Source organism: Ailuropoda melanoleuca, chromosome 13, assembly GCF_002007445.2.
Source record: "Ailuropoda melanoleuca isolate Jingjing chromosome 13, ASM200744v2, whole genome shotgun sequence".
Lineage (NCBI taxonomy): Eukaryota > Metazoa > Chordata > Mammalia > Carnivora > Ursidae > Ailuropoda > Ailuropoda melanoleuca.
In genome coordinates this window covers 67316207-67334516 of record NC_048230.1, presented here as the reverse complement: position 1 = coordinate 67334516, position 18310 = coordinate 67316207, and the positions used below count along the sequence as shown (strand labels likewise).

The 18310-nt window shown below is 50.3% G+C and overlaps 1 protein-coding gene across 3 annotated transcripts in view; it reads right to left on the bottom strand.

The window, feature by feature from the left end:
* Positions 1 to 18310, bottom strand: part of SLA2 (Src like adaptor 2) — a 26204-nt gene extending 7894 nt beyond the window's left edge. Inside the window, exons 1-5 of one of the 3 annotated variants that reach the window (XM_011221278.3) lie at positions 17266 to 18310; positions 14314 to 14447; positions 10188 to 10287; positions 9709 to 9795; positions 7636 to 7739 (exon numbers count right to left, since the gene is read on the bottom strand). In XM_011221278.3, coding sequence (XP_011219580.1) covers positions 7636 to 7739; positions 9709 to 9795; positions 10188 to 10287; positions 14314 to 14404 — 382 coding nt within the window. In that variant the 5' untranslated portion in view covers positions 14405 to 14447; positions 17266 to 18310. The remainder of the gene's footprint in view (positions 1 to 7635; positions 7740 to 9708; positions 9796 to 10187; positions 10288 to 14313; positions 14448 to 17265) is intronic. The other 2 variants (XM_002916440.4, XM_034640530.1) reach the window with 2 other exon arrangements.

The window sequence follows — 18310 nt, the reverse complement described above, 5'->3', positions numbered from 1 at the left end:
CTCTTATAAAGTCCCTTGTGATTTCATTGGGCTCATCTGAATAGCCCATGACAATCTCCTCATCTTAAAATTCTCAACTTAGTCACATCTACAAACTCCCTTTTGCAATGTAAGGTAATATATTCACAAGTTCCAGAGATTAGGACTGGACATCTCGGGAGGTGGAGGGGGGGTGGCAGCTATTATTCTGCCTACCACAGAAGACTACTTTCAACATAGAGTATCTGTGAAACATCTATAGGTAATATCATACTTAATAAGAAAGACTGAATTTTTCCTCCTAACATTGGGAACAAAGCAAGAACATTCTCACCACTTTATTCATTGTACTAGAGGTCCTAGCCAGTACAATAAGGCAAGAAAAAGAGATTAAAGGTATATAGGTTGGAAAATAAGCAAATTGTATTGATAGATAATGTGATCACTTATGTAGAAAATCCTAAGGAATCTACAAAAAAGCTACTAGGACTAATAAGTGAATTTAGCAAGGCTACAGGATACAAAATTGATATACATTGAGAAGTGTGGAGTAGGATCCCTGCTTCCTTTTCCTTGTTCTCTACCTGACTCTGGGGGCCCCTTGACTTTTGTACCTTTAAGAAGAATCTCTACTTGGGTGCCTGGCTGGCTCAGACAGTAGTAGACCATACGATGTTTGCTCTCAGGGTTGTGAGTTTGAGCCCCACATTGGCGTTATAGATTACTTAAAAATAAAATCTTAAAAAAAAAAGTCTCTTCTGAAGCTGAGCTGTGACTCTGAAATAGCTCTGTGGTTGGGAAAGAGCTAAATATCTGAAAATAAGCCCTGAAGGTCAACCAACCCCGCTGAACTAAATGACCAAGTCCCTATATCCTCTGCATGGGTCTCCAGTCACCCCATGCTGCTCACTGTCACCACAGTTACTAAAACAAGAAAGGGTGGCTGCACTGAGTATCTAGCTGGTAGGCTCAGGGATAATAAGCTCCATCAACCCCATGGGGGGTCGACAACCCCACTGTGGAGACAGGCCACCTACCAATGCCGTCTGAGACTGGCCTAGGGCTGGTATCCCACGTTCCTTCTCACTGCATGTTCCAGCCAGTCCCAAATACCTACTGCTCTCTCCCAGTTCCAGGACATCCCTACTTTAACTCAGACTCCCTGGGTCCAAAGCCCACACACAGCCACATGCTAGGATACCCCTGTTGTCCCATGCTCACTAGCCGTGTCTCCAGGCACATTATTTGACCTCCCAGACCTGTTTCTTCATCTGTCAAAGGGGATAACAATTCTCCCAGTCTCACCAGATCAGCACAAGGATTCAAGTGGTAAAGCAGGGAAAGCATTTAGCAGTGTCTGGCATGTAGCAAGCACGCAGTAAAACCTGCATCAGGCCTATGGCCCTCTGCTCACACTGTTCCTTTTGTAGGGAACACCCTTCCACCTGAGTAACCAGCAGTCTTCCCTTTACAGCTCAATTCAGCTCCACTTCCTTCCAGAACACTTTCCCTGCCAGGGAGAAGCCCCAGCTCTGAGCTTGCCCAGGCAGCACTTGCTTCTGTGGCACCAAGAGTCCCGCTCTGCCATTGCCTGTGCCTCAGCCCTATCCCTCTCCCCAAAAAACACATAGAGCCAACCGGGGGCCTCCTGAAGGATGGGTCAGATTTCTCCTTCCTCCGTCTGCCCATCTCAAAACAGCAGCACTGTGCATCTGTTACTAAGCTCTAACCCTGGCGTCATGCTCACTGCTTCCCTTCTCTCCCACCTCACATGCAGCCTGACAGCAAACCCTACTGGCTACATGCAGAACATATCCAGAATCTGACCACTTCTCACCCTGGCAGAGTCTGCAACAATGTCCCAAGTGGCTTCCCATTTCCTCCTCATCACCCTACCCCCAAATCTTCTCTTTGCAGCAGTGGAGGGATCAGTTTATGTCACTCCCCTACTCAGAACCAAGGTCCCCACCCTGGAAAGACCCCGCATGATCCCAGCGACCTTGGATTGCTGACTCCCAGCACACCTGCCCTGGCTGAGGATGCGTCTACCAAAGGCCTTTGCATACTTGCACACCTCCCGTGACCCTGTTCCTCTCTTGATGCTTTCTTGTTTCTATGTGGTACTTATCATGATCAGACACTTCATTATTTATGTGTTCAACTGTCCATTTTGCCAACTGGTTTGTGGGCAGGGATTTTACTTTTTATATCGTTGAGTCCCCACTGCTTAGAACAGTAGTTGGCTCAGAGTCACCACACAATATCCATTTGTTGAAAGAATGAATGAATCTCTGTAATAAATGTTGGACGGAGCCGTGATTACAAGCAGTTTGGAGAGTGTTTGCCACTATTTGCATGCCTCCCACTGTCTGTGAACACGTGGTATAGGGGGAAAGTCTACCCCAGCTCTTCATCCTCTCCCCTCCCCTCCATGTCTATTCATGCACTCCTTCTCTCATTTATTTATTCAGTATATGTCCCTTGAGCACTGGCTACACGCCCTGCACAAGGCCCGACATAGGTAATCACATCTGCATACTCGGGAAGGAAGTGCTGTCCTGCCAGCGCTTCCCACAGCCGGCATTTTCCTTTATGGTCCCCATTTCAAATATTTAGTTCTTGTGCTCTTAGACCACACACCCTGGCTTTTTGTTTTTCTTTTAACAACTAAATTTACAGGGGTGCCTGGGTAGTTATGAGGGGCGCCTCGGTAAAGTGTCTGCCTTCGGCCGGGTCATGATCTCAGGGTCCTGGGATTGAGTCCCGTGTCGGGCTCCCTGCTCAGTGGGGAGCCTGCTTGTCCCTCTCCCTCTGCCCTGCTCCTGCTCGCTCTCTCTGTCTCTGTCTCTCTCTCTCTCAAATAGATTTTTTAAAAAAAACTAAGTTTATGGTAGCTACAGAAATGGTCTGAGAGCAAAGGATGGCAAATAGCCTGGGGAAATGACACTGAAATGGGTCATGAAGGGCGAGTGTGACTTCACCAAGTGGAAGAACGGAGGATAGTGCTTTCCAAGGCTGAGGGAGGAGCATATGCAAGGATGCAGCAGGGAAAGAGGAAGGTGGTTTATTTACAGAATGTTCTGGTGGGCAGTGAGCCAGAAGAGAGGCTGCGGGAAAGAATGGTAGGAGCCGTAGCTGGGTGCAGGGGCTGGAGGGAGACCCACTGGGAAAAAAGCATGGAAGATACCATGTCTTGGATTCCAGAAAGCTCCAGCTCCATAGCCAATGTCACATCTTGCCCTGCAGGGACCTCTGGGGTCAGGCACCATGCCTTCCCTGGTGTTATGATGATGATACCAGGAGGTGGGTGGGGTCCACAGTGGTATGAGGGATCAGATTGGAAGCTGTGTGTGGGAGGTGGGCCTGGCAGGACCCTCCAGACCTTCCTCTGCTAAGGCCTCTGAGAAGCTGATACCCTCGGGAATGCTGCACCTTGGACCTTCCACTGTCTGCAGCCTGAGGACAAAAACCATGACTTAGCAGGCCTGACTCAGAGGAAATTCTCAACAAGTGCTTCCCAGCCGACAGAATGGACAGAAGTGAGCCCCTCTGCGGTGGGAAGCATGGCTTGGTCATCGGTCTTCCTTACAGCACCCACCAAAGAGACACAGTAGGACAGCAGGGAGGCAAGGGGGTAATGCTGTGGGGGCTTGGCCCTGGTGCTGACCTTTGGAGCAGTCCTGTGACCTCCACAAAGTCCTCAGTGCCCCTTCACAGACCAAGGTTTGGGGCCTGACTCAGGCTCTGCCACGACTTCCCCCAAGCTTAGGACGTAAATACGTCTGCCAGAGGGACCCTAGGGAAGATGGAGAGGTCTTCCGCTCCTCAGTCGACTCCAAGCAGTGTTCTTGTGAGCTCACAGGCCCCAGGCCTTCCTCCTCGGTCCACACACACACTCAAATTCCCCTGCAGAATTCCCTTTCCAGAGGTATATTTGGACCTTGATACAAAGAAAAGTTGATTCCGATAGCATTCACTCAATCAATAGTTAATTATTATTATATATAACAAGATGCATTATGTAACTGTAAAAAACATTGTCTCTTACTACTTAATTCTGGCTTCCCTAGAACGGAACTGCGTTTTCAAAGTTAAAAAAACTTAAGAACCATCCTGAGACCTTGTGAAGGGAGCAGATTTCTGACCTCTGAGCCCAGTGAATAGTCAGATTTGGAAGGGGCCCAAGAGTCTCTCCCTGACAATTCTTGTACACTCAAGTCTGAGAACTAGTGTTCTATGACATTACTCAGGCCCCACAGGGCTGCAGTGCCAAACTTTTTTTTTTTTTTTTTAATGAAGGTTCCACACCCAGGCGTGGAGCCCAACACGAGGCTAGAAATCATGACCCCGAGATCCAGACCTGAGCTGAGATCAAGTCAGAGGCTTAACCAACTAAGCCACCCAGGCACCCACCAAACACTTTTTGACTACAAACCACAGTATGAAATTTTACACTGTGACCTAGGGCACACTTAAAATTACCTGAATCAGGGCACCTGGGTGATTCAGTCTGTTAAGCAGCTGACTCTTAATTTTGGCTCAGGTCACGATCTCGGGGTCCTGGATCGAGACCTGTGTTGGGCTCTGTGCTCAGTGAGGAGTCTGTTTGAGGATTCTCTCTCTCCCTCTCCTTCTGTCCCCCGCCCCTCTGGCACGCGCGCGCTCTCTAAAATAAATAAATAAATCTTTAAAAATAATTAGGGGCACCTGGGCAGCTCAGTTGGTTAAGCATCCAACTCTTGGTTTCGGCTCAGTTCATGATCTCAGGGTTGTGAGATTGAGTCACTTGTCGGGTTCTCTTTGAGATTCTTTCCCTCCCTCTCTGCACCTCCCCCTGCTCATGCTCTTGCTCTTTCTCTAAAATACAAAAAAATCTTAAAGCAAACAAACAAACAAAAACACCAAAACACTCATTGTTAAAATAAATAAATGTAATTTTTAAAAAACTACCTAAAGCAAAAATAGGATGAAACAGTATTTTTCCCAATCCTAGTGATGTTCCTTGATGTGTTCTGCACTTCAAACACTCCCTGGTCCAGATCCACCAAATGAAGGGGTCTCAACCCTGGCCGCATATCAGAATCATCCAGGGGACTTTCATATCTTCTAGGGCCAAGGCCACAGCCCTGACCAATTAAATCAGAAACACAGGGGCGCCTGGGTGGCTCAGCCAGTTAAGCATCTGACTCTTGGTCCCGGTTCAGGTCTTGATCTCAGGGTTGTGTGTTGGAGTTCCTCGAGGGCTGTGGGTTCAAGCCCCAGAAACTCTGGGAGTTGGGTGCAGGTATCAGTAATTTATAAAGCTCCCCAGATGATTCCAACTTGGAGCCAAGGTCTAGATCAGCACTTTTTAATTTTTTTTTTATTTTTAAGTAATCTCTGCCCAAAATGGGGCTCAAACTTATGACCCTGAGTCAGGAGTGACATGCTCTACCAACTGAGCCAGCCAGGCACCCCCTAGATCAGTGGTTCTTTATTAATTAATTAACTAATTAATTTGAGAGAAAGAGCAGGGGGAGGAGCAGAGGGAGAGGGAGAGAGAGGCTGTCAAGCAGACTTTGTGGGGAGCACAGAGCTGGACATGGGGTCGATCTCACGACTCTGAGGTCATGACCTGAGCCAAAACCAAGAGTCAGACACTTACCTGATAGCCACTCAGGTGCCCCAAGATCAGTGGTTCTTAAAGTGTGGTCCCCAGAGCAATAGCATCAGCATCACCTGCAAGCTTGCTGGAAACGTAAATTCTCAGGCCTTGCCCAAGACCCACCAAGTAAGAAATTTGGGTGTGTGGCCAGTTCTTTGTTTTAAGCCCTCTGGGTGATTCTGATGGCCACCCAGATTTGAGACCCACTGCTCTATAACCACTGAACTAAACTGACTCCTTGGCCCACAGAGGGGTCTTTAAACCTGCAGCTTGACAAATAGTGTCCTAAAGGAAGACTCAGATGAGAGGTTAGAAATTAGTACTGGGGAAACTTCTGCCTTTCCTGCAGAACTGACAAATCTCTTCCTTTCGTGATAATGAGAGCTGCATTCTGATCTACCCCCTTTAGGGGTTGGCTGTGGGGAAGCTCAGAGTCAAATCTGACCTTCATCTCAGCAGTCATGTGGGATAAAGTCCATGTTTATGGATCTTTAATATTTTTTTTTAAAGATTTTACTTATTTATTTGAGAGAGAGAGAGAGAGCACGTGAGCACAAGTGGGCAGAGGGAGAGGGAGAAACAGACTCACTACTGAGCAGGGAGTCCAATGCCAGGCTTGATCCCAGGACCCCGGGATCATGACCTGAGCCAAAGGCAGATGCTTCACTGACTGCGCCGCCCAGGTGCCCCTGTTTACGGATCTTTAAAAATCGTTATCTGCTTTCTCCTTTATTTCCCAGCCAGTTCCTCTTGTATATGTGTCTTCTTAGGAAAGTGCTGGTCACTATGTGGTTGTGGCTGAACCAGGCCAGAGGAGGAGTGGGGATGGGGCAGCTGAGCATGGAGCACTTCCTGTGGCTTCTCAAGCTCACTGGGGCCTGGTTTGCAGCACGCCCGCCCCACTCAGCTCCACTACTGTGGTTTCCTGTTTGCAGCCTGCACTCAGGCCAGCCCCCAGCCCCAGCCAGCCTTTGGGTGTAAGGGGGGATGGTAATGCTGTCTGGAAAGTAGCAGGAGGGGCTGGGGAGAGGTCAACCCAGCAAGTTTCTGAAGGAAGGGGAGAAGAGGCAAAGTAGTGCTGGAGGGGGCCCCTGGAGGGAGACTGAGAGCAAAGGACCCTGACAATTAGGGCAAGCACAAGAGGCCTGTCCTCATTCCCAAGTATCTTCCCCCTAGTCTACCACTGAGTTTGCAATTCCACCATTATTGTGACACATGGGCCTTTCTTGGGTGTTGAAGTGAGGAGGACCTCAGATGGGTTTGAATCTCAGCTTCATAGCTGTGTGTACCCAGGCAAATCGTTTCTCTTCCTAAGCCTCAGTTTCCTCATCTGTAAAATGGGGACAGTGGAACTACAATCCCCACAGCGTTGTTTGAAGACACTTAAAGGGCCTACCATAAACATCAGCGTCGCCACTCTTTCAACGTCCTTCTCTGCCCCCACTGTAAGGGTCTCAGGGCAGCAGCTGAGAGGGCGGCAGGGGCATCAGAGACAGACTCTATCAGCTTTGTGTTTTGTTTGCAAAAGTCCTGTACCTGAAGTGGGAAAAGGCCCATAGGAATGTGCAATGTGAATGTCCCTTTGTTTCCCCAACTTCCCCATCTCTACAGTAGAAAGATCAAGAGCTGACTTCTAATGAGTCTTCTGGTTTTGACTGGCAGGTGACCCAGAGCACAGAGACCCCGTGAACTTGACAACTTTTTGCCAAGGGATCAGGACTGTGTTGTGTTTTGCAGAGAGAGGAATTGTTGCCGGTCAGGGCAGGGAAATCCTGTGACTATACTCTATTACAAGTTCCAGTTGCCAAAGTGTAGGCTGAGCCTGATTCCCACTGTGGGCCATTCACACCCACTTTTAGAAATGGGCTTTCATGGCAGCAACATGGTGGTCAGTCAGCCAAACTGCCTGACTCCAAGGCTAGGTACCCCAGCCCTTCCCATTTGACCTCCCACCTATACCCCCAAGTTACCTCTTGGCATTCAAGGGACAAGCCAGGGCTGAGCTTACCCACCTCTCCTAGTCTGGCTCTCCCGGATGAGGAAGGCCCCTCCAGAGTTTCCAGGCAGCAACAGCAGTTCTTCAGCTTTCTCCCGGCTCAGGCCCTCATATAGCCACCTGCAGGAGGGACAGAGAGAGGTCAGCCTGGGTGTGGGTGGGCCAAGACTCTACTCAAACCCCTCCTCCTTCTCTGGGCCTCAGAGTTCCATCTGTACCTTGGTCTCCAAGGGCCTCCCAGCTTTGTCTTGGTCCTGGCTCCAGAGGCCACAGAGGACAACCTCATGGGGTCAGCCCCCGTCTTTTCTGCCTGGAGACCTCACTCCCAAGTGGCCAGAAGGCTGGGGGAAGGTGGGATGATCACAGACGCCTGTCACTGCCCAGCCCCTCTAGCACCCCTACGCAAGCCACTCACCTTTCCAAGAATTGCCTGTGTGTCTGTGTGGTGTTTTAGTGAATATTTTCTTTGAACATTTTAAAGTTTAACTTTGCAGCCAAAAGGCATACGGGTGAACATGTATTCATTATCAATGAAATCTAACTCCCACTGGTGCTTATTTGAGGGTAGAAATGTTGGAACTAGAATGTTCAAGACATTCTAAAATCTTGGAAAAAATCATGCAACATATCGATCACCATATGTGCCTCCCAAAGCACAGAGCTTCATGACCTACTCCTTGGGGTGTCTTTCACTGCTGGATTGTTGATTACTCTGGCCCCCTATTTTCCTTTCTCCTTTCACTTAATCCTTCACCTATATGTTCTTTTTTTTTTTTTTTAAAGATTTTATTTATTTGACAGAGAGAGAGAGAGAGAGAGAGCGAGAGTGAGCACAAGCAGATAGAGCAGCAGGCAGAGGGAGAAGCAGGTTCCCCGCTGAGCAGAGGGCTGGACATGGGGCGGGATCACGACCCGAGCTGAAGGCAGACGTTTAACTGACTGAGCCACCCAGGCGCCCCACCTATATGTTCATGAAGGACTTAACGGCAATGGAAACTCAGGGTGGTTTTGCAGGAATTTTTTGGCTTAGTATTCCATCAGCCTTCTAATGTCCTCAGAGTCATGCCCTATGGTCCCTGGGAAAACCTACAGAAGCCAACTTGATGGAAATGGCTGCCTCCCTGTCATCGTGTGAAATTCCACAGTCAAAACTAGAGTCAGGGTTGAGTCCATTCCAAGGAGATAAATCAGAGAAGCTGATTTGTGCCAGCAGCAAACTCAGCCTAGTTTTATAGTAAATAAAACAAGTCATTCATATGACTTACAAACATGGAGGAAGTAGAGTGGCAAGGGAGGGGACTCTTGGAGGTGGCCAGTGCTTCCTTGGCTGAAACGTCAGTGCTGCACTGGGGTGCAAAACCTCTGGCCGGCGGGGCCAGGCCAGCAGGAAACAACAGGTGCAACGACCTCTCTGCGAGCTGATTCTGTGAGGTGTCCGCACGTCCAGGGGGCCCTGAGCTACTTTAATCAGAGCCAGACATCCCACGAGCCTCAGAGAAAGAAACCATCCAGTTCCAGAGCAGTACTTTCTCTCAAAACCGAAGAGCGGCCGCCACAGCACACACAGCGTTCTTGCCTGACTCCGTGTTATATGGGTTGATCGCACCGAAAGGCAGTTCTCTTCCTTTCTCTCTCGTGACACAGAATTTGCTCTGGAGTTGGTTTCTTTTGTCATTCACTCGTGGTGAGCAATGGCATCCCCCGTGTCCTGCCCACTGTGAGGCCCCTCTTAGAAGGGCAGACTTGCTGAGATAGGGGGCGCCACCCCTCCATTTTCTTGCCTCAGGACATTTAGGACATGTATGCAGCTGCTCCCTGTTAACATTCTCCTCCACGGACTCCTGGCCACCCTCCTAAGCCCAGAGGACATCTCTATGGGGCCTTCCTGAGCCCCCTCCTCTGGGCTCCCGAGTCTCGCAGGCCGACCTGAGAGCTCAGGCTAGCGGTTCGCTCTTCTGGAGGGCAGGGCCGGGGCCTGATTCTCCCCTGTCCTCAGTTTTGCTCAGCACAGGACTGGCCATAAAAAACCATGCTGTGGGAAGAGAAAGCAGGAAGTTCCCCTAAGGCAGGCGCTGGGGTGTGAACTCACCCGTGGGAGATTTTGGCCACGTGGCTGCTGGGGATGCTGTATTCTGTACCTGAAACTTCTGACATCACCGTCCACCAGTCTCCATCTCTGGAGAGAGAAAGGAGAGGGGAACTGCTCATTTAGATTCCTGAGGACCTGCCAGGCTGGCTCCTGCAGCCGGCCGTCTGTCCCGCCTGTGTCTCCCAGGTTTCCTTGCACTGGCCAGTGCTGCTACCTCCTGGGCAGGAAATGGCACGATTCAGGGCCCTCTGCGAGGCCCTGCCCACCCACGGCTTCTCCCTACGGGTGTGTCAGGCTTCCTAAATCCCACCATTAGGGCCACGTTGTGAGCTCAGCACCAAAGGCCATGCACTTTTCTCCTGGAGGGAGGGGCCCCTTCTCCCATGAGTGCATCTTCAGGTGCCAGGGGAGGAAGCAGAGTGCCCCATCCTTTCCCCCATTAGGTACCCCATCCTTCCCCCCATTAGGACAGGACTTACTCAGAGACGATGGTCAATGGATCCCCCAGTCTCAGTGACAGCTCTGTGTGCTCGCCTACCGGGAAACTGCCCAGGGCCACGGCCGTCGCCCTGCTTCTTTCTGGATGGAGGGACAGAGATGGTTACCCTCTTGGCCAGTCTTCTCTTCACATGTGAAGTCTAGTGGAGTCTGGGCTTTCCACCATCAACCCCGCCATGAACACCCTGGGGAGCATGTCTGCTGGGATCCCAGAAGGGCTACCCTGGAATCTGAAGCTTTTCCAGTGGCCTCTGCAGAGCCCTACAGATGCCCAGACATCTTTTGGGGTCAGCTCAGGGAAGGGGTTGGTGTGGTAGGAGGAGTGGGGCTCCTGGCTACAAGCACTTTTTATATGGAGATGTTCAAGAAGATCTTGATAAAAGGATTCTGCTGCTCAGCAAACTTAAAAACTAGAACTCTAAACAGGTATCAGCACAGATCTCAGGGCTCTGATTCTAGAAGTTCTAATGACATGGGCACGGAATGACTAACCTTTAGGGCTGAGGTCCAGAGGTGAGCATGGGAGGAAGAGGGCTGCTGGAAGGGCCAGTGAAATCACAGATGCAGACGGGCTTTGTAACTCTACAGTGCCATGCACGTGGGTAGCATGGCTCTCCCATGGCCTTTATCCAGAATGACAGGTGTAGGTCCATGCTGCCCCCAGTAGAAGTGAGGTCACAGGGGCCCACTGTGTTACGCCCGGCCCAGAGCAGACATCAGCAGGTATGTGTGTCCCAGTCAAGTGTCCTGGCCACATGTCTGCCGTCACTTACTGAGCAGCTGCTGGGTGTCGGGGTCTGACTGGGTACATCACTTTGGCCCTCACAAGCCCCTGAGGTAGTCCTCTCTGGTCAGCCCCAGCACGCAGCAAGGCAACTGAGGTGAGACAGGGCACTGTGCCAGGAGTGGCTCCTATGCCACTCCCTAGCCCTCTGCTTATGGGGCACTGTTGGAGTCGGTGACCATTGTGGCTGCTCACAGGCCCAGGTTGGGGGGACTTGGCTAGACAGCAGTAGCACCTCTCCACAAAAGCTCCAGACTCCCTGGGATGCTGATATTCAGAGAGAGAGTTCACAGACCCAGAGGATGCCAAGCTTCCCCCCACCCCCACACTACCACATGGTCCCAAGGACATGGTGGCCATGAGGATAGTTTTGAGGTTGGATGGTAGGTGGCAAGCGGCTCCCTCAGCACAGGATGCTCATGCCCTCGTCTACGTCAGGGATCAGCCCGCCTAGTCTAACTAGACCTCCTGATACCTGTCCGGGCCTTCTCATCCTGAAAAACCTGCCCTCCACAGGCTGCTGAGATCCACTTCACCCACATCCCAGTGTCCCTCCCTCTCCTTCCTCTTCATCCCATCTCTGAAACAAAGGGAAAAGAGAGACACACTTGTCAGCACACCAATGCATCAAGCTGTGAAAAGCAGTCAAGTTCAGCATGAAAAGTTTATCTGTCTCATAGATGCTCCTGAAGGAGCCAAGGCCTCAGAGGGCTCTGTGATGCCCTCTAGACAGATGCCCTCTAGACAGATGCCCCCTAGACAGATGCCCCAGGAGATGGGGGAGGGAGAGCAGATGGACAGACAAGGACCGAGGGGATGGGGCATCGGTAGGGCAGACCTGGAGCTGGACACTGTGTGGTATAAGGGCCTATACTCCAGGTAGACATGGGAAGAATGAGACTGATCCTGGAAAGGGACGGTTTCCTATGTGTCCTCCCAGACACATGTGCCCATCTACGTGGTGACCCTGGGCTGGAGCTCCTCAGAGCTATCCGCAGCACAGGGCCTGGCCATCCCACAGGGCCAGGAAATGCCTGATGCCTGAATAAACAATGCAAGCAAGTCTTGTGGAGAGAGTCCTCCAACAAGGGAAAAACCAAGCAGCCTGGAAGGACCCCTCTCCTCCTGGAAGCCCTGGCATTGTGCTCCTGGTTGCCACTGGGCTGCATATGCTGTCCCCGATTGACCCATCTGCCTGGCTGACTCGCCTTCATCCTTCACACCCTGGATAAAATGTCCCTTCCTTGGTGAAGCCTTCCTGACGAGTCCCTCAGCACACACTGTTAATCAGAGTCCCTTAAAACTCACTGTCACCAAAATTGAACACAATCATAACTGATTGTGGGTTTAGAGCCTTTCTCTGGGGCTTGACTGTCCCTGAAGTCAGGGACTGTGCCTATCTTGTCCATTGCTATGCCCCCTGGTCCTGGCACAAGGCCCGGTATGGGGTAGAGCCTTGGCAGATTTTGGATGGATGCAAGGCTGATGAACAAATGACTCATGGACGGGGCTCCCCCAAATCTGTGTTCCTGCTGGGCTCAGGGGTGGACATACCAAGAGAGAGACCCTTCCTTCCCCCGGAGACCCTGTCAGAGAGGGAAATGCAGTTCCCCTCAGGTCTCACAGGCAGGTAGAGCCCCCTCAGCACCCACAGGGGGTCAGCCCCCTCAGCAGCCTGGCCGTGACTCAGAGCAGCCTTGGGGCCGCAGCCTATGGCTAGATTCAGAGGAAATGAGGGGGAGGTCTGTGTGGTTTCCAGGTCTCTTCCTGTAGGGCCTGGTGGGCCCCAGGCTCCCTGTAGACTGAGTGACTAAAAGGAGGCAGCTGCCTCCCGCCAGGAGAATGACAGAGCCCAGGGTGTTAATGCCTGTGGGAGGCTGGCATTAGAGAGAGGAATATATTAGGGGCAGGGCTGAGGAGGGGGAAGAGGCCCCAGCCATTGCTGGGGAGTTTCCAGTCTGGGGATAGCTTCTGCCCAAACACAGACATCCAGATATTTGTCTCTACAGTCTTCTGGTTCTGTTTAAGTGTGTGTCCACGTCCTTCCTCCTAAAAGCGCTGCTTGGTTTAGAGTCATTTGTTATCTGTGATGGTTAATTTTGTGTGTCAACGTGGCTAGCCCACAGTACCCAGATACTGGGTCAAAGAGCAGCCTAGAAGTCTAGATGTTGCTGTGAAGATGTTTTTAAGATGAGATAACAATTTAAGTCAGTGGACTTTGAATAAAGCCGATTACACTCCATAATGTGGGTGGGCCTCATCCAGGCAGTAGAAGACCTTAAAAGAAAAAGACTGAGGTCCTCCAAGGAAGAGGGAATTCCAAACTTGACTCTGGAATTCTGCAGCATTAACTTGGACCTCTGGCCTGCCAGCCTGCCCAGCAGATTTCAGCCTTGCCAGCCCCCACAGTTGCATGAACCAATTTCTTAAAAATAAATTGTGTCTACACACACACTCACACACACACACACACACACACACGTACACATAACCTATTGGTTCTGTTTCTCCAGAGAACCCTGATGAATACATCATCAAAACCCCAAATCAGGATGTGATTCAAGAAAGGATCTGTGGGTCGTTTGGGGGAACAAGAAACAAACTGGGCCTATAGTTTTGATATCAAAATAACAGAATTTCTAGGATATTTTGATTGTCTAATTGTCTTAAACACTGGCATTTTTAGTTAGAATGATCTTGAAAATCATAGTTGCAGGCTCAAAAAAGGCATTATAGGTCCCAATTTTTTCCAGTTGCTTCCAGTATGTCACAGGATAAGAAGAGACACTGTGGAACCACACTAACCAGTACAACTTTCTGTAAGGAAGGAAATGTCTCTAACTGGGCTGTCCAATAGGTGGCCATTAGCCACATACAGCTACTGAGCACTTGAAAAGTGGCTGGTATGACTGAGGCGCTACATATTTAACCTAATTTCATTTTAATGAATTTTACTTTGAATTTAAATGGCCACAGACAGCTAGAGGCTATTATAACAGCGCAGCTTTGGAGAGCTATGGAACCGGGGCCGGTCTTAGAGTTGCCAGCTCAATTTCCTAATAAACTGAGGAGGAGGGAAGCCCTTCTGGTTAGCACCTGTCACTCTCCCACATTTTCTAGTTTATCAGGTTGTTTAATGTTCTGACTCCTGAAACGTAAGCTCCCCCACAGCTGGGACCCTGCCTGTATGGTTCATGGAGAAGGGCCTGGTATTCAGCAGGCTCTCATTGACACTGGAAGCCATGCTGGAGTGGCTGGTCAGGAAGGCTCACAGAGGCAGCAATGTCTGGGCCATGCAGCCTTACTGTGTCTGGGAAGCCTACCTGCTTGCATGGGCACAGGGCCTGGTTCTTGGACAGAGGGGCTCGAGCTTGGGCTTGGCAGGGTTTTCCCTCTGCTGGGCTGACCTCCCATCGTTCCTCAGCAGAACACTCAGAAGTACATGGCCGAGAGAAATCTGAAAGAGATGCCGCGATGGACACAGAGGCCCTGGTCTCCAGACACCCTCTCCCTCCCCAGCTCAGCCCTGCTGACAAGAGCGAGTGATCCCCCTCCCAGCAGGACCAGGCTCCAGCCCCTCCACCAGACTCTGGAGGCTCTCTTCTCTGCAGCTGGACCGTGTCCTCTGGTGGGCCCATTTTTCCACGCTGCAGCCATGCTCTGTTCTTTGCTTCTGGGCCTTTACCTGTGTGGTGCCCCTCCCACTGGCTGGTCTGCCCTTTCCCCTGGGGGCCTGTCTGGATCCCACCCTTCCCTGGGATTTCTCTGAATCTCCCAGCCATCATTCCTATAACCTACTCAGAACCATTTCCTGACCTGGGATCACACTGGCAGGGGACGAGACGAGAGCACCCATGACTAGGGTTAGAAGTGGGCAAGGGGGATCTGAGGAGGCTTGGGAGCTGGTGTCATAACAAGCTAAGGTGACAATGAGCACATTGTATTGGTGTCACAGGGCAAAGTAAGATGACTGGGAGACTGTATGGCCACAGTGATGACTTGCAAGGCTTTGGAGGGATTGGCTGTTGAGCCACTTCCTTGCTCTTTGCCTCCATTTCCTCATCTGAAAAATGGGGATAACAATACCCAACACTCGGGTCCAAAAGATAAGGCACACGAGAAGCTTGGTCAGGGCACACTTTTTCTTTATTGTGCTCTGAATGTCGCCTCATGAAAGGACACTCCTGGGAGCCTTCCCCTTTTTTCTCTTTCTCAGCAACCTGTTGCGTTCCTTCCCAAGTTGGATTTGGTGTTTTTTGTTTTAATATTTTATTTTTAAGTAATCTCTACACCCAACGTGGGGCTCAAATTCACAACCCTGAGATCCAGAGTGGCATGCTCTACTGACTGAGCCAGCCAGGTGCCCCCCCTTCCCAAGTTTTAATTATTCATTTGTTAGACTTTATTTGCTTAATTTGCCATTATTCCATAGCTCAATGAGGACAAAAACCTCTTTTTGTTTGCCTGTTTTCTCAACATTTTATGAGGCACCTGGCCCATAAAAGGCACTCAACACACATTAACTAAATGCACAAAGTGATTATTAGCTCTTTGGACAGGTGTCTTATCCTTAGAATAATTTTAATTTCCAGAGTAATGCTATTTTTTTTTTCAAACACTTTATTAAAGTGTTTCAGGGAGGTGGTTTCATTCTTTCAGATGGTTTCATCCTTTTCATGGAGACGAGGAATAATTATACCAGCTTGGTTCCCTGGAGGAGCTCATGGAATGGCACAGTGACCTAGCAAGCTCTGGCCTTGCCTTTGAACCCTTCGCCATGCCTGAGTAAGGATGGGTTTCTGTCATCATCACAGAAAGTTCTGTACTCATGGGGATGGAGCTCCTTAATACAAAGCGGGCCCATCTTCAGGAGATGGCTCCTGGCAGCCACTTCCGGCTCAGATTTTGGGATCCTGAAACCTTGGCAGGCTGAGACAGAACTGCTGCTTCCTGAGGAGGTCTCTACTGCCCTCACTGCTAGGTCTCCCCTTCACATCAGGTTTTCAACATTCCTGCTGCTCCCCAGCCTTGCCTTTCCCCCTGGGCATCAGATACAAGCTCTATGCCTAACTGTGCAGACATGAGTCCAGAAAATCTCAGGGAGATCTCTCCTGGGTAGCATGAGTGATTAATTCAGATCAACCACCTCACACAAAGCATGTAGCCTGTCTCTCTTTGAATCAGGGATAGTACCAACTCCATTGGGTTGTGGGGAGAAGTAAGGGAGCTGACATAGAGTGGATGCTCAGTAAAGGTTTCCTTTCCCCTCCTTCAGCAAGACAAAGTCACCACAGTCACCAACTGCATTAAACCCAGAGACTTCTTCCTACAGCAGGTGGAGCTGGGTGGGAGAGCCACACTCAGGCTGGAAGCACCCCCTTCCCCCCCAACCTCTGCCAGTTCCCTTCACCTGCCCTGGTCAGGGCCAGGCAGCTTCCTGGGGGTGAAATGAAGACCACGGTGTACACAGGCCTAGAAGGAGGTGGTGGTCAAAACTTTAGAGAGAATCTAATTATTAATCGCACATGTATTTAAACAATTTACTATGTGCCAGGCACTTTCTTGGGGGCCCTGGGCCAATGGGTGGAAGGAAAGAGTAAAGGCCACTGAGACCAGCACACTGCCTACTGTTGTTTCTTGATCTTTTCACTTGATCCTTTGAGAGGTCGGCAGCTTTGAAACCCATGCACATACAATGATCAGGGCTCAGAGAGGGCAACTTCATGCTCACTCTCACACAGCTGGTTAGTGCACAGCTGGGTCTACAAATCCACATCTTTTGTGTTTTTGTGCTTCTGAAGATATTTCTCAGTGGGGGAGGTAAGAGTGGTGAATTTGGATTGAGCTAAAGGGAGACCTCTCTCTCAACTGGGAAACATCACCCTTTTGAGGAACTGTAGACTCTACGGCCGAAAATGCCATCAGAGATTATAATTCAGACTCCTCTCATTCACTGACGTTGGAAGGCTGTAGCCCAGAGGGAGCGCCAAAGTCATACAACCATGTTGGTGACCAAGATGCTACCAGAACAGGCATGAAGACAAGCTGGAGGGCATAACGTAATTCTCCGGGGTGTGTGTGGGGCGTACAATCAAAGGTGGAATGGGGAAGCCTGGGTTCCTTTATGGACCCTCAAAGCTAGCCCCTTACATTGTCACCAGAACTTCTTTTTTTGGAATTTGTCCCCCTACTGTAAAGCCCACTCCCAGCCTCTGAGGGGACCATCCTTCCTCACAGTCCCGGAGCCATCAGAAAACAAAAGCAAATATACTTACTTGGTTTCCTGTCATCAAAGCTTGGGGCGGGGGCTCAGCCTAGATGCATGCTTTGGCTGGAGAGTTAGGGCTTTGGAGGGCCCTTCGGAACATCTGCCAAAGTCCTTAGTCCTAGGACACCCAGAATCCTCTCAGCCTGGGAGACTCTTCAGGGAGATGCTCCTGGTATCCCTTTGGGTAGTTCTGCATCTGCTGTGGTCAGCAGTTTGTAGACCTGGGATGGGACAGGAGACTGGTGCTCCTTAGGGACCCCCCACCCTGGACAGCCCTCCCAAGCACAGCTGGGCCAGGGAAGAACGCCCAGGGCTCTTTGAGCTTTGTCATGGGGTCCTTGGGCTCCCAGCTCACATCTGCAGGCTCTGTGGTTCTCACAACCACCCATTTCCTCTGACGGCATCACAGACCATCAAGGAGCCACCTTCCCCCAGTTCCTGTTTCTAAAAGAGAAGCAAGTGCCTTGTCATGATCCTACAGGGAGAGGTTCTTCTCTGGCTTTGTGGCTTGGTCTTGCCTGAGGAACACAAAACTGAGGTAAAAGTGGAGTGTCCCATGCCTACCTGACCATTATAATCCTCTGAAGTTCTTGGTATCAGATTCCTCCATCTTCTGAATCCAAGTCAGCAGGGGAAAGCCTGGGAATCTGAATTTTATATACTCCAAGAGATGCCCTCAACTGGCATCTGCCTTGGAGTGATGTGTCCTAACCTTTAACGTGTATAGGTATCTTTGGGGATCTTGTTAAATAGCAGATTCTAGTTTGGTGGGTGTGGGGTGGGATTGAAGACTCTGCATTGCTAACAACTCCCAGGCAATACCCATATTGCTGGTCCATGAACCACACTTTTGAGTAACAAGACCAGATCTATGAGATCAGAAACTCCATAGGTGGGGCCAGCAATTGCTTTCCACGAGCCCTCCAGGTATTCTGATGCATAGCCCAAATCTGAGAGTCATTCAGCTAAGATAAATCTCTGAGGGGCGCCTGGGTGGCACAGCAGTTAAGCGTCTGCCTTGGCTCAGGGTGTGATCCCAGCGTTGTGGGATC